The sequence below is a fragment of the Falco biarmicus genome, chromosome 11 (assembly GCF_023638135.1).
Source record: "Falco biarmicus isolate bFalBia1 chromosome 11, bFalBia1.pri, whole genome shotgun sequence".
NCBI lineage: Eukaryota > Metazoa > Chordata > Aves > Falconiformes > Falconidae > Falco > Falco biarmicus.
The window spans coordinates 31,817,902-31,831,973 of record NC_079298.1 but is presented as its reverse complement, the minus strand read 5'-3'; the positions used below and the strand labels follow the sequence as shown (position 1 = coordinate 31,831,973).

At 42.9% G+C, this 14,072-nt stretch overlaps 1 protein-coding gene across 8 annotated transcripts in view; it reads left to right on the top strand.

The window, feature by feature from the left end:
- The window catches only part of RASAL2 (RAS protein activator like 2), a 187,917-nt gene that overhangs the window by 90,436 nt on the left and 83,409 nt on the right, over positions 1 to 14,072 (top strand). For all 8 annotated transcript variants that reach the window (XM_056355864.1, XM_056355867.1, XM_056355866.1 and 5 more), the window contains exon 3: positions 2,447 to 2,573. In XM_056355864.1, coding sequence (XP_056211839.1) covers positions 2,447 to 2,573 — 127 coding nt within the window. The remainder of the gene's footprint in view (positions 1 to 2,446; positions 2,574 to 14,072) is intronic.

Below are 14,072 nucleotides of genomic sequence, written 5' to 3'. Positions count from 1 at the left end.
GTGCTTTTGCACAGAGATCATTCGGCAAAGGAGCTGCTGTAAAAATCTACCAGCAAAGAAAATAGCCCTAACAGAATAACCACTAGGGATTTGGGAAACTTGTTTTGAAAAATGAGCACTGCTTGAAGGAGACAAATAGACCAGCCTGGTAATAAATAGCATTAAAAAATGACCTTAAGAGAATGTTAAGTGCTTAAAAGTCAGGAAATGCCGAAACTAGTTTGTGAGAGCCATTGTAGTGTGGCCTGTTTCTAAAATAGTACGGTATCTTGTACATCTTTTTCAACCTTCAGTAAAAATGAATAATAACTTTTTGTTTGCTATTAATACTTGGTCTTCCGAGCTGATTGAAGATATGAAAGGATAAGCAGCACAGGAAATATGACAGGGGCTTCTATTGCTTTAGCTGCAAGCTGTCTTTTACGTACCTATATGAAAATAAATAGCCGAATTGCATGCATTGCAGTTGTACTGTTGAAGCCAGTGTCCTCGTCGAAAGTGCGCTGCAATGATTTGGGCGCTGAGGGGTTGTGCTTGCTTCCAGCCCCTGGATGCTCCATCTCTCCTTCATCCTTGGGGTTTTTCCAGCTGTTGAATATGAAGGCTTAAGGCAGCCCCGCCAAGTTACAGGTTCCAGATACAGTAACAGAGACCAGACTAACAGCTTCAGGGATAAACAATTTAGCTCGAAATAATGTTGGGGTAACAAATACACATCAGGTGTATGATTATTTGGGTTGTTAAAACAAGAAATGCAGTTAACTCAGTAGCACAATTATCCCGGTCAAAATGACAGCGGAGTAATTCACTACTACTGAGCTAAACTTAATACCTAAACATGTAAAGACCTGCAAAGCCATGGTCACAGCCATGGTTATCAGGCAGGCCAGCAAGAAGCAGGGTATGGCTTCCTCGCCACGCAGACCAGCCAGCAGGCTCGGGGAATTCCCAGTTCCCCGGTTGGGGTGTCCTCGTGTTGAGAGATGGAAATGCCATCTGGACTTGTTAATCAACCATCATATCCCACTGCTGCCCCCCTCCCCATGCCAGTTTGGGCTGCGTGGGGCCCAGAAACACTGTATAAGACAGTACTGCCCCCAGCTGCCTGCCCGTTGTGAGCCACCCAGCTGCAGAAACAGTTGTTGCCAGGGACTGAGAACCTGGTGTTCCAGACAGTTCCAGAGATGCAGTCTCCAGTCTTTGGTTACCAGCCTTTCACCAGTTTGAAAGACCTTCGCTGTCTTGACTTGGAAACTTCTTCAGAATGGTAAAGCAGAAGTGTTCCTCCTGCTGGGCAGCAATATTGCCCACCAGGGGAAGGCAGTGGTCTGCATGCTGGGGCAATCGGAGTCGCACCTCTGGCGAGCAGGTAGCTCTCTGAAGTTGTCTGTTTTTCTGTATGCAAGTTAATCGATGCTTGATTTAGCTCATGCTGATCATAGAAACAAAATCAGGATACACAAAGGTGGCCATATAAATTCATAAAAATAATTGGATTCTCTTCCTTATCCTACACGTCCCTTTGTAAGTTTTTTGGGATTGGATTAGGAGTGCAGCAGGCTCGTTTCTTGTTCCCAGACATATGTGCTGTTGGACAAAGAGACTGTATCGCTTAGGCTCTTTTATTGCTCTTAGCTGTTGTCTGAATGCCCTGCAGCCTTAGTGATAGGTAGCGTAATTTACCACTTTTTTTTTTTTTTTTTTTTTTTTTTTTTTGCAGCATAAGCACCTCTCTAGCAAAACGCAGTTGTCCAGGCAGGTGTTTAAAGGCAAAGTCAGGCAGGGAGCAAACCCTGCGGGCTTAAGTTCTGCCAGAATTTCGGAAGAGAAACAAGATCTTTATACATTCAGTGCTTTTAAAGAGAATTAGCGTACAGAATTTTGTTACTGTGGAATAGCGAGGACCCCAAGCCCTTGTTAGAGCTTTCCGAGGTCCCACTTTCAGGATGAGTTTGACTTAATCATAGAAGATAGCCCCCTTCTCCATGTGTCCAGTATGACCAGCAGAATGCCCGTTTTCCTCTGACATGCTGTAGCTGATTGCTGAATGTGTGCCAAGACTGTAAAAACGATTTTGTAATCTCCAAGTTTCACATGTAGCTATCTGACCAGCAGCCTCTCGCCTGACTTCCCAGCGTGGAAGTGGGCAAGGCTGGATAGCAGTGGGTCTGGCGTTGGAGAAGCAGTTTGGAAAGGCAGGGATTGCCTTGTTAGTCAGATGGGTCGGCTGCGTTGACTTGGTGCTGCTGGGGCGCGGGTTGCTGCACACCTGCACCAGCCCACCGCTTCCCACCGCTCCGGTGCTTTCCTGGTGAGCCTCAGCGATGCTGTGGGAAGGCCGAACTGCATCTGGAAGTTATTACTGGATGAGTCGAAAACCAGCCGTTTTTTATCAGTATGATGAAAAATAAGCAAATTAACAGCTGTCGTCAACCTTTTTGTGCAGGTGCCTGTGGATGGGGTCCAGGAACCGCAGGCAGATGCCACGAAAGGCCGTTGCCTGCGCCGGACAGTGAGTGTCCCCTCCGAGGGCCAGTTCCCCGAGTACCCACCAGAGGGGGCCGCCAAACTCGGTAAGTCCAAACCTCGGCAGCAATAAATTAATTTTAATTGATAGCCGCCGGCTCTATCAGCAGACACTGCTTGCCAGGCAGCCTCCTTGCAAAGGAGCCTGCAGAGGTGGGTGGCGTGGCAGCTAGGTGGTGGTGATGGAGGTCCTGTGACGGTGGTGCTGTTTGTAAATGCCTCCGGCAAAATTAATTTCCAAACACCAGGATTTATCCAGCCATCAGTGAGGTTGTTCTGCAGGTACCTGCAGGCGGGAAGGTTTGTAGCTGTGTTGGTATACCTGGCAGCCCTGGGGTTTACAACGGAGAGCTCCTGAACGCAGGTCAATAGGAATGCAGCTTTGCAGACAGACATCGGTGGTTCCCGCTGGGGTTTTTTAGAACTATTAGGTTGGTTATGTTTTGCCTCGCTTTTGAGTCTCTCTGGAATGTCCTTTGCTTCACATTTTCCTAACAAGTACTGGGTAACAGGTTTTTCTGTAACTTACCTCATGTGTGTTCAGGGCACAGTTCCTAAAAGAACCGACCAACTGCCTGCTGCTGTTGGCTGTAATTATACATGTTGAAATCTAGGGAAAGCAAAAGAAAGGGCAGGTATTAAAAATGACAAAGAAAAGTTCTGTTACAGTAGTTTCCTAAGTCCAGATTTGGCCCAGTTCCCCCTCTTTATTCCACCCCACCTGTGGGTGCGTGAAGAGCATTATTCCAGCTCTTTCCAGAAGAAGCAAAAAGTGAATGGAGGCAGCAACCACACACAAGCGAATTCCTCTTTCTATTCCCAATCTATGCAAGAAGGTTTTCTTGACGTAGCCTGATTGAATGTAGGAGCAATTCTTTCTCAGTTCAGCTGTAAAAGAATACCAGTCCTGGGAGAGAGTGAGCTATAAGGAAAAAAGCAGCATGTCTCTAGATAGTAAAGCAGCCTTGATAACATTATCAACAAAGGTGAAGAGCAGGTATAGTATTTTTCATTTCACAGGCTCAGCTGTTTTTTATGCCAAAGAATTTTATTCTGTGAGTATATTGCACACAAGTAATTAAAGTCCTGCTCTTCTAGATAACTAATTAACACATTGAAACTGTAGTACTTGCTTATTTATACTTGCCAATAACACTACTTAACTCTTCCTTATTTGAGGAAGGCAGGCAGCATTCTTGGTTGGTTTTGGGGGTTTTTTGGATTTATTTGATTCCTGGGTTAGAAGTCTGAAAAGAAACAGGGCAGGTTGGGGATTTAGGAGGGAAAACCGCTAAATATTTGCGGATGAGTGCTGTGAACAGAACTCCTATTGGATTTGTGTGTGGCGTTTCAAATACAGCTCTAAATTATCTAAATTATCATCTTCTTTTGCCATATAACAAATACTTATTCTCGTTTGGAACTAAAACCAGTATTAAACATGTTTACATGGAATTACAGGCAAAGTACTTACTCAGGTATGTAGCTAGTGAGATGAATAAAGAATCATATTGTAACCAGTCTGTACTAGGCAATTAATATTATTTGCAAGGTAGAAAGACCTGCAAAATCCAGGTTTTAAATGCCTTCTTTTTCTGTACCATGTGAAAAAAAATTTGTACAAGAATTACTAGATTTTCCTGAGCATCTGAATAGCTGGAAATCCCATTGTTACGTTTTTAAATGTAACCTTCTTCATTTTTCTTGAATTTCCATACAGAATGGATGACTGTGCTATTTGGGTATATGCCTTGCTGTGTGTATTTGGTAGAGTTTAAGGGGCATGTGGCATCTTTTAGTGTGCTACTTCATGTATGCCTGACAAGAATATATTAAAAGTACAAGGAAAACTTGTATCCGCGTGGGCCTCTCCATATGAGAGCTGCAACTTCAATGAATATAGATGTCACAAAGTGTGTAGCTAAAGGAAGTGGGCATGCAGCGGGAGGGGAAGACAGACAAGAGCTGGATTAAAACTGAGCAATGCCTGTACTGTGAGGAAGGATGAGGGTAAACAGGAGGGAAGGTTATATATAATCTCTGATTGCAGCACCCTAGGTAGTTCCCTTGTTTTCACATCCTGGTTAGAAATGTTTCTTGCATGATTACAGAATTTCTGCTAATGGAAAAAAGTAGGTTGCAGGGGGAATAGCTTTGTGTCAAGATGCTGAGCCAGGGGACAAACCAGTGAAGGAAGCCATTGAACATCTTTTTATAAAGAAAGAAACAGATGGTGGCAGCCGGGACATATCACCAGCAGTACAGATAACAACTGGACTAAAATAGCTTTGGAATGGACACCAAAAGCTGAAAAGTGCAGCAGAGGCAGCTGAAATATCTAGTTGAGAAATTGCTATGCAGAGCTGATAAGAATATCTAGCTTGTCCTAGGGAAGCATGTGCATAACATGGCAACAGCAGGCCTTGCATCTTATGATGATATCTGAAATTACTACTTGCAGAAGAACTTCTTAGGGCTGGCTGTAGTGCAGAGGTTAAGGCGTAGCAATGGCATTTGCTTTTTTCCTTAAAGGGAGGTATGGCAACCTTACTGTGATATATTGATTTTTTTTAAAAAAAAAAAAAGGGGGGGGGGGAAATCAGGTGATGGAACTCGTTTGCATCTGTAGTGCTATAGTTATACCTTGTACAAAACATATAGAGTATTGTACAAGGTCAGTCTTTTTGTTAATGGAGGAACTGGAATGGTGTGTGTTCTTCAGGGGCTTTGTATAATCAGCAGTAGCATCCATTTTGCGTTCTTTTTTGTGGCATTTTTAATAGCATTGTGCACACATCTTTGCAGCACCATTCCTAGGAAGTGTGTGGGAGAGAAACTACCCACGCTACAGCTGAGAAGTCGAAGCAAGAAATGTGTAACTCACCAAAGGTCAACATTAAGTCAAGTGTGCTTTACCCAAGGGCTGTTGTAGTCATTCTTGCTGTCTCTTTCATTTTTACCCTTGCTGCCGGGTTGGCTCAGCTGTTCGTGAGGCAGCTGCTGAACCACCATGGTTTACAGTCCACGTACTAAGATAGACACCAATTTCCATATACTTCAGTACAGTAAACTGTAATTTGCAATGGTTCAGCAGCTGCTGCAAGAGCAGCTGAGCCATCCCTTCCATGCAGGCAGAAACCACTGTGGTCACCCCTGAATGAGAGCCGGAGGGGTGGACACAGAGATACAACACAAGATAGAAAGTGACTTGTTTAAACAGTGAAAAGATCATTTAAAAACTGTAACTCCAGAGGATACTCACCATTTACTGCTAGCTTAGGAACTTGCCCTCGGCTTGCACAGTGGAGAGGTTGTTTCTGACGTTGAAATTCTTAATTCCTGTCTGGAAGGCACAAGTTGTGTCAGCAAGCTGTACGTTGAAGATATGCCATGAAATTTCCATGGTGTGTAATCTGTACCATTGTATTAATACCTCTCTGTGAGTGAATAGGCACGCTCTAGATATGTCATTTACTTGCTAGGATTTCATCTTGGCAGTGCTTATTCAGAGGTGCTTCCATTCAGGGAAGCTAGAAACGCAGCTGTAATTTCTCCCTAACTCCAGGCTGACAGCCTCCTTCCTTCTTTCAGGCATTTCCTTCAATGGGCTAATTCTGTTACCAAGTGTGATCCAGGCCCTGGAGACCAGCACCTAAAATGTTGTAGGGAGGGGTTAAGATAAAGAAAACTGAAGCTTGTCCATCACTCTATTGCTGTCATTTCTGCTTCGGATCCTGCTGCTCTTCTGGTTTTTTTTTGTGTCAGGAAGATTACATCCTTTGTAAAGGATCACATTTTTAAGAGCATATCAGAATTAACCATTCATGCAGTAAAAGCATGATTCAGATTTCCACCATTCATACTAGTTGACAGACTAGTAACAGTTACTGCTTCCTTTCCCAAAATAATCCTCTTCTCTCTTACTCTGCTTCCTTCTCGCCACCTGCTCACACTAAATAAGACCTGTTAAGGAGAATGTGTAGTGAAATTTTTGATTCTGGTATCTGAGTGCATCTTTGTGGCATCAATAAGGGATTTTTCACCTGCACATGTGAAATTATCAGGAGAGTTTGAAAGTGGGGAAATAGTTTGGGGTTTGTTTTTTGTTTTTTTAATTTATTGTTAAATGATTAGGAAAGAGCGTCATCAGGGAGAGACTTCTTTGAGATTCTCTGACGCTTAGAAAGGCTAGTGTTGATGCAAATGGATTTTTCTTTTTACATCTGGAGATGAAGTCACCTGAGAAGAAAATAAAGACCATTTCACTTGTTGAAACTAGTTAACCCTGTTTTTTCTCAGTCGCATCTGTGACTGTTGCTTATGAAGGCTCTTGAGAAAAGATTGCTGAAAGCAGGTCAGAGGTGAGGATGCTCTTTGCAAATATTCGTTTTGTCCTCACCTTGAGTCACTTAACATTGAGAAATTTTGGGTTGTGTCCGGTTACTTGGTCTAATCAATGGGAAAACATTATTTGTACCCTCTACCCACACTCAATACTAGTGTGCTTGCTGACTATTGCCCTCGCTGGTCTAATTGTCCTAAACAGTATTAATGGGGCATGAAGATGAGGAGCTCTGCTGGAATGGTTCTGCAATAGAAACAAGCAGCCGAAGGTGAGAGGAGAGAAGGTAGGGACTCCTTAAACTACTTCGTTGCTGACAAAAGTGTCGGGAAGCACATAATTAAAGCAGCCACTTCTTTTTCTTTTCCTCTTTTTTTTTTTTTTTTTTTTTCTTTCCTTCCCTGCCCCCCTGAAAATATACTCCCCTTTCTTGGCTGGAGAGAGAACAGCCACCAAGATTGAGGACAATCTGGCTAAGCAAGTCTTACACCTGTCAGGAGCTTCTACGCAGTCAGCTCTGCGTATACAGCGTCTACTGCATGTCAATGTCTATTCACCCTTGCACAGATCTCTAGCTCGTCTTCCAAACTTTTGTGCTGGAGTCATCTTCATATTTCACATCAGAGAACCAACTGGCCTTTCTGCAGGGCATTAATAGCTGTTACTCAGCTGCTGACTCACATTGCAGCTCTTCTCGCCATCCTTTGGTACAGTTTGATCCATGCAACCTGCTGTTATCATCTGTTCTCCTCCTTGGAACGGATCTCGCGTGCCCTGGTGAGCTGTCATTCTCAGGATGTCTCTGTGGAGATCGCCTTTGCAACCAGCAACGTGGCGATGGCAGAGTGGTCATGCTGCTGCCTCGTACCGAGAATACTGGGTCCAGTGTTGGGCCCACCACTTGAAGAAGGTTGGAGACGGTCCAGCAGAGATCTGCCAGGGTCATTCTGTTCAGGAGTAGGGGACCCATGAAAAGAGGCTGACAGAGCTCAACTTGTTCAGGCTGGCAAAAAAAGAGGCTAAGGGAGTGATGTGATAGTCTATGGCTACTTGAAAGAGGTAGCGATAATGCAGCCAAACCCTTCCCAGTAGTGGTAGATGATAAAACAAGGGGGGAATGGCCACAAGTTTGGGAGATTCAGGGAAAGTTTGGCACCAGGAGGATAATTTAGCACTAAAGCAAGGTTGTAGAAACCATCCTTCAAGGCTTTCATGGCTCAGCTGGACGAAGCCACAGCTGACCTCATCAGGTGCTGCCCCACTCTGGGTGGAAAACAGGATGAGATAACCACCGGGAGTTCCTTACAGCCAGCGTTTCACTGGTTCTCAGTTTTGCTTTCTATCACTTTTTGACTTTCTCTTCCCAGCATGTGTGTTACCTGCCGATCGTCATAAAGCAACTGTAGCTTGTCTTGTGCAGAAGCTTCTCTGATTGCTTACAGCCTGTTATTTGAATGAAATAAAACTGATGCTGTATCTGTGTGTCCCCCTTTCTCCAATAGTTAGTCTCTCCCAGCCAAGAAATACTGAATTTCAGAGAGATAAAGATCTCTGAGGTACTGAGTTGCTACAACTTTCATAAAAACGCATGGTCTAGTGGTTGTACGGGAAGGAGACTGCACAACTTCTGGTGAAAACAGTATTGCAACATGTCCTCTGCTTGGGAGATCAGCACTAAAATGCAAATAGATAGGAAACTGGCCACCCTGACTTTCCTGATCACACAACTGTTAGAGGGGGCACTTAATTGGGAATTCTAGCTCGGTGGTAAATCACCCAAGTCGGATTTTTTTTCAAACCTGAATTTCTTCAAGTTAAGCACCTAAGTGAGAGTACTGAGTTTCAGTCTATTGTGAAAATTCAGCTATCACTACCTTTTTCAGAAAGACCGAGGCTGCTAAAATTAATTTTAGATCTCTAAGCATCTTCAGGAGTATACTTTAGAGCCAATAAACAAAATATACCTTCCGTACTGTGGTGAACTACATGTACAGTTTTGAACTTTGGTGAAGATGGAATTTTGATCTTCAGACATGACTTTTTAACTTCCTGATCCTCTGGCTTCATTGCACACTTGATAGATTTTCATTTTAGTGATCACCCCCTTTGCATTCCCTCAAGCTCATTTTTTCAGTAAGTATTCCACTGAATAGAGAAGATGCTCTGATCACACAAACAAGGGAAGAAGTGATAAAAATGAAGCATCAGTCTGTTTTGGTGCCAGATCCATACTGCATTGCTATCAGGTGACCCGTTAGCTGTGCAGGAGTCCTGCCTCTGTACTGTTTTAAAAGGTTGCCTCCAGAGGCTTGAAAATGGAGTGAGCGACAGAAGATTAGTGAAGTGACATCTGGTTTCATTGCTGTCTGGCATGTACCTCTTAAGAGTTCCTGCAAGCTGCTGCCGAGCCCTCCTACGTGGGGATTGCACCAAGAAGATACACAGCCCTTGCTCTTCCTTCAGGTAAAAACTTGGCAGGAGAGAACAAACATTAGCTAAAAAGATTTCTAAGTTACTTCAGTAACTGCTGCTTCTGAGACAAGGTTGTTTGCAACTAAAACAATGGAAGCTGAGCCTTGCTTTCTGTGCATTCCATTTGGAATGAGCACTTAGTGATGAAAGAACAAATAGATTTACTGTGTGCTCACCACATAATTACAATCCCTGTGCTACTAACGTTTTAGGATGAATACCTGAAAAGGGCAACTACTTTTTTGGAGGGGAGGAGGATAGGGGTGGGGATGGATAGTCTGTTCTGGAAGAAGAGAGGTTGTTTGTGACCTGGTTGATGAAAGAATCTGCAATGCACCAATCTTTACATATTTGGTAAAGATCTATTGAGGGAAGTGCAGGAATTTGAAATAATGGTCTTCCTGTAACTCCTAACAAAACTGTGGGCTCAAAACAGGGCTGTCCTTTCACCTTCCACCACTGAACTTTCCCTACAAAGAATATTTGTTAGAAAGTGAGGATGACAAATGCAGTTTACAGCTCCCTGTATCTCAGCCGTAGGGATTTATGATGTGTCTTGATGAAATAATTTTCCCAATAGCACTGTCTGCTTTTTCACTGTGTCACTATGTGCAAAATAGCCGTCTCCTGTCAACTGTTACGCATGGCAGGGATGCAAAATAGAGCTCTGGGTTTAGCCCTCTAATTGAGGGGTGTGTTGTATAGCAGTATCTCTGGCAGGAAGATGGATTTAGATGTGCTGACTTGTTTGCAAGTCTTTGGGTTTGCCCGATTCGGGCTTGCACGAGCATGTTTGTATATACGTACACAATACACACGTGTGAGAGCCTCACGTCCTCCTCTCTGCAGAGCCGGGCGTCTGAAGGATCAGGCGCGTTACTGTCCGTTGCCTTTATTGTTTAATTTAGCAACCCCTGATGAGCGGTTTAAGGATTATTTTTTTTTTTTTTGACCTGTAAGTGCTTTGTACCATGCTCTAATGAGATCAGTACGGAAAGCACCGTTCTGCACTTGTGTGGTTTGACCCTGCTTGGCGGTGGCCGAAGCGCTGGCTGTGTTTCTGTAGGCTGAGGTGGGCACTGCATGCATTTAGCCCTGCGGCTCTTCAGCCCTGCCCTGACACTTGCCAGAACCCATGCGTGGGAGCCTTTTGTGAGCTGAGGTCTGAAGCCTTTGGCTCACATCACAGCGCAGACCAGGGTTTGCTAAAGACTTTATCCTTTGCCTGCTCCTCTGTGCTAGTGCGTTGGGTTACCATCTCTTAGTGCTGCGACTGTTGGGTATGATTAGTAGGGATTGTAGCTATGCCAAGATCAATTGAAATTCCAAAACTTTAACTGTCTTTAGCTGACATTATTTACCCATCGTGTTCTATCCCAAAATGCAAATAAATGCAAACTGTGAATTGCATTTTTAAAAATCTCTTGTGAAATACAGCTGCTTTTGGGCATTGTTAAAGAACAAAAGTCTACACAGGGAAAAATTTACTGTGTGAAAAGTGTCCTGCTATCTTTTTCATCCAAAAAAGAGGTTAGAAACTTTGGGGAAAGCCCTGAAGTAATCTGAAATTTGGACAATGTACAGTGCAATTTGCCTGCCTTGGAAGGATGAAGAATTTAGACAACTCTGCTTGAAATTAAAACTGACTCCAGGGAGGCTAGATGTAACAAAACAGGATGCCTGGATCTCAGTGACATTCCCCCTGGGCAATTGAAGTTATTTGTCTACAGAAAATTGCCAAGCTGCTATCTTTTTCTTCTTCTATAACACAAGTGAAGCCAAAGAATTTTGTTTTGTTCTGAACACTGCTGAAACTTTATTCCCTTGCACAGAGATCATCTGTACTGAAAGCCAAGTTTCATCATGAAGCAAATTTTATCTGTTTAGATCTTAAACCTTTTTAGAGCAGGGATTAACAGGGGTATGAACACATAATCGTAACTTTCTAGTATTGACATGTAATCCGTTAGGGTTTTCTTTTTTTTCCTCTTGGAAATGTATTATTACATCCCTGCCTACTACTTCCAGCACACAAAAAAATCGCTTTAGAGGTTTTAAAATGTTGTTATGTGAGCATAGAAACACTTTATAAGTAGAGTATGCTGCGCAATGGCTTAATTGCTGAGAACGGGAAGCTTTTGGACCATCTAGGGCAGATTTGTTGACTGTGTTCTAACCAAACTTTGGTTTATTATGAAGGAAGCTATCCTTTTCCTTGGTTTCTCAAAACAATAATAAAAATTTATTTATGAAATTCTTTAGAGAAATCTACCTCAAATCATGCATGAACTTTACTGCGGGTTGTTAAATTGTGTAGCTTCTCTTTTATAATTGTTTGATCTTGTGGTAAAAAGTAATTACACTTCACCCAACCATGTATACTTGCCTTTCTTCCTTCAGTAACAACCGACTTAACACTTAATGGAGAATTAACCTTCCTTCCTACAGCCCGATTTTCCTTATCTTAAGGGTTGTCTGGAGTTAATTTGAACTGTTGAATTAAATTTTAAAATGTTGATGTAAATAAATCTGGTTCAGACTTCGGTATTGGTTATGGAATTAGTTGCTGATCAGTTTATTGTTTTAGCATAATCTGATGCTTGACAATGTAAATATTTGTGAAATTGGATTAAGTGCATCTAGTTTGAAGTTTCTATGAAATTAAATATACTAAGTTGTCTCCACCGCGCCGGGGTGTACACGCTGTTGTGTCCCTGCTTTGCCACCCTTCTTGGTGCCGGTTCCATTGTGTGCTTGCCAGGTGAATCGGTTCGACTTAGCGCAGCAAAATCATGTTCACGTCCCAGTAAGTGTTGAAGGGTTAGTTTTGAATCTGACCTGGTAGGTGTTCCAAATAACCCTGCAGCTGTGTGGTGGCTCCAACGCAAAGGAGGTGGTGGGAGCGTGTTGCTTAAGGGGACAGTAGGAGAGCCAAATGGTTTCCCCTTCTGGGCTCACCCCTAGTAGCAGCCCGGAGTGTAACTTGGGTGTAATCTGAAGCTGCTCTGTTAGCTTTGATCTAGCCAGTGCACTTACGGTAAGAGTGGAGCCAGGGCAGCAGAGGTTTGAACAAGGGCTGTGTGAGGTTTTCAGAAGAGCTTGGGTTACTACCCACTTCTGCCACAGCTGAAGTTTGTGCTCTCACATTCTTAAAGCTCCTGTTACTTGAACTACTTCTGGTATGTCTTTGTGCACTGCAGTTAGGGCTCGTGCCTCGCTTTTGAATACTATTTCATTAGGGTTGCACATTCTTCTGTCCTAGGCACAGCCTAAAGTTCCGTATCTCATGCTGGCAATGCATACTTTGTGTTACGAGTTCATCCACTTCTGTAGCATTCATGTGTTTCTGTAATCTTTTTATAGTCCAAACTTCAAGAAAAATACATGCACAATATTTGATGGACAAGCCTGTACAAACAGTGGGGAAAACACAGAGACCGTCTGGAGGACCATTCAAGTCACACTTCCAGGAACTGTAAAGAAATAGATTTGTTTTAAATAAGCGCACTATGCTGAGTAGTAAAACCACAACATGTTTTTATTTTAATGAAGTTTGGGACTGTCACTTCTGCTTTTTCGTATTTCCCCCCACCCCTTGGTTTTGTGTTGTTCCTAGGAGGTTTGAACAGGTCTTTTCTCCTCTCATATCTCTCCCTTTTCTCCATGTCACGATATGTTGGATATTCTTATGACAAGCAGGGCTGGCAGGTACTGAACTTATAATAACCAGTGAGCTGCCCTGTATCTTATCTCTGGAGTGCTGAAACGCTGTGAATCCGTGTATTTTTGTTTTGGCATTATGGATTGTTGTGGCCTTTGGCAGGTTTCCATCTGAGCTGCCCGTGCTGAAATGTCTCTGAAGGTATGCAGTGAAAGGGGTTTGTGCATCTGCATTAGAAGTACTGCAGAACTTTCTGTCGTTGCTGCCTTAAGACCAGAAATTTGGGGGGATTTTCTTTCTTAATGAATTCTGGTTGAGGATGGTAGAACTTGCTGTAGTGGGGTAAGAAATCCATTGTCAATTATATATTGGGTTTTTCCATGCAAGACCTCAGGAGATTTGTTTTCCATCAGGCAGTAATATTTTTACATCTTCAAAATAGTCTATGAACGTGAGCTAATTAATCTCCATGACACCTCTGGGAAGCAGAGTTTTTTAAAGAAATAATAAATAAAAGAAGCAGAGTTTTCAGTATTTCCTGTACCATCTTTTGATATTTACACGTTATTGGGCGGTGACACACCTGTGGGTGAACTACATTTTATTGATGCATAAATAGAAAGGCTCATAATATATGAGGTGGCTTAGGTATTAAATTCGACTTACCCAAGCATGAACTGTATATTTTGCTAACCTGCTCCCCCTTTAGTAAGTGATCACTCTTCCGTAGCGCAAGGGGAGGAAAGAATTATAACCGTGATTTTTATCTGCAAAACAGACAAAAATGTTTTGGCAGCACAGCAGAGAGATAATTTACTTAAAAGAAAAATAATAAAGCCACAGAGGAAAAGTGGGCTATTGAACTCTGCTGGAGTTCATCAGAAACTCTTCTAACAGGCACCTCTGTGTCGCAAGCAAATCCCCAATTCCCAAAAGCTGCCTTGGAGATGGAGAGGACCGTACGTTCTAGCAGTGATTAGTGTCCATTAAGATTCAACTCGGTGTCCAGTAAAGTGCTTTTGGCTACAAGCTAATAATTCTTGATGCATATTTGAGACTGCTTTATCTTGT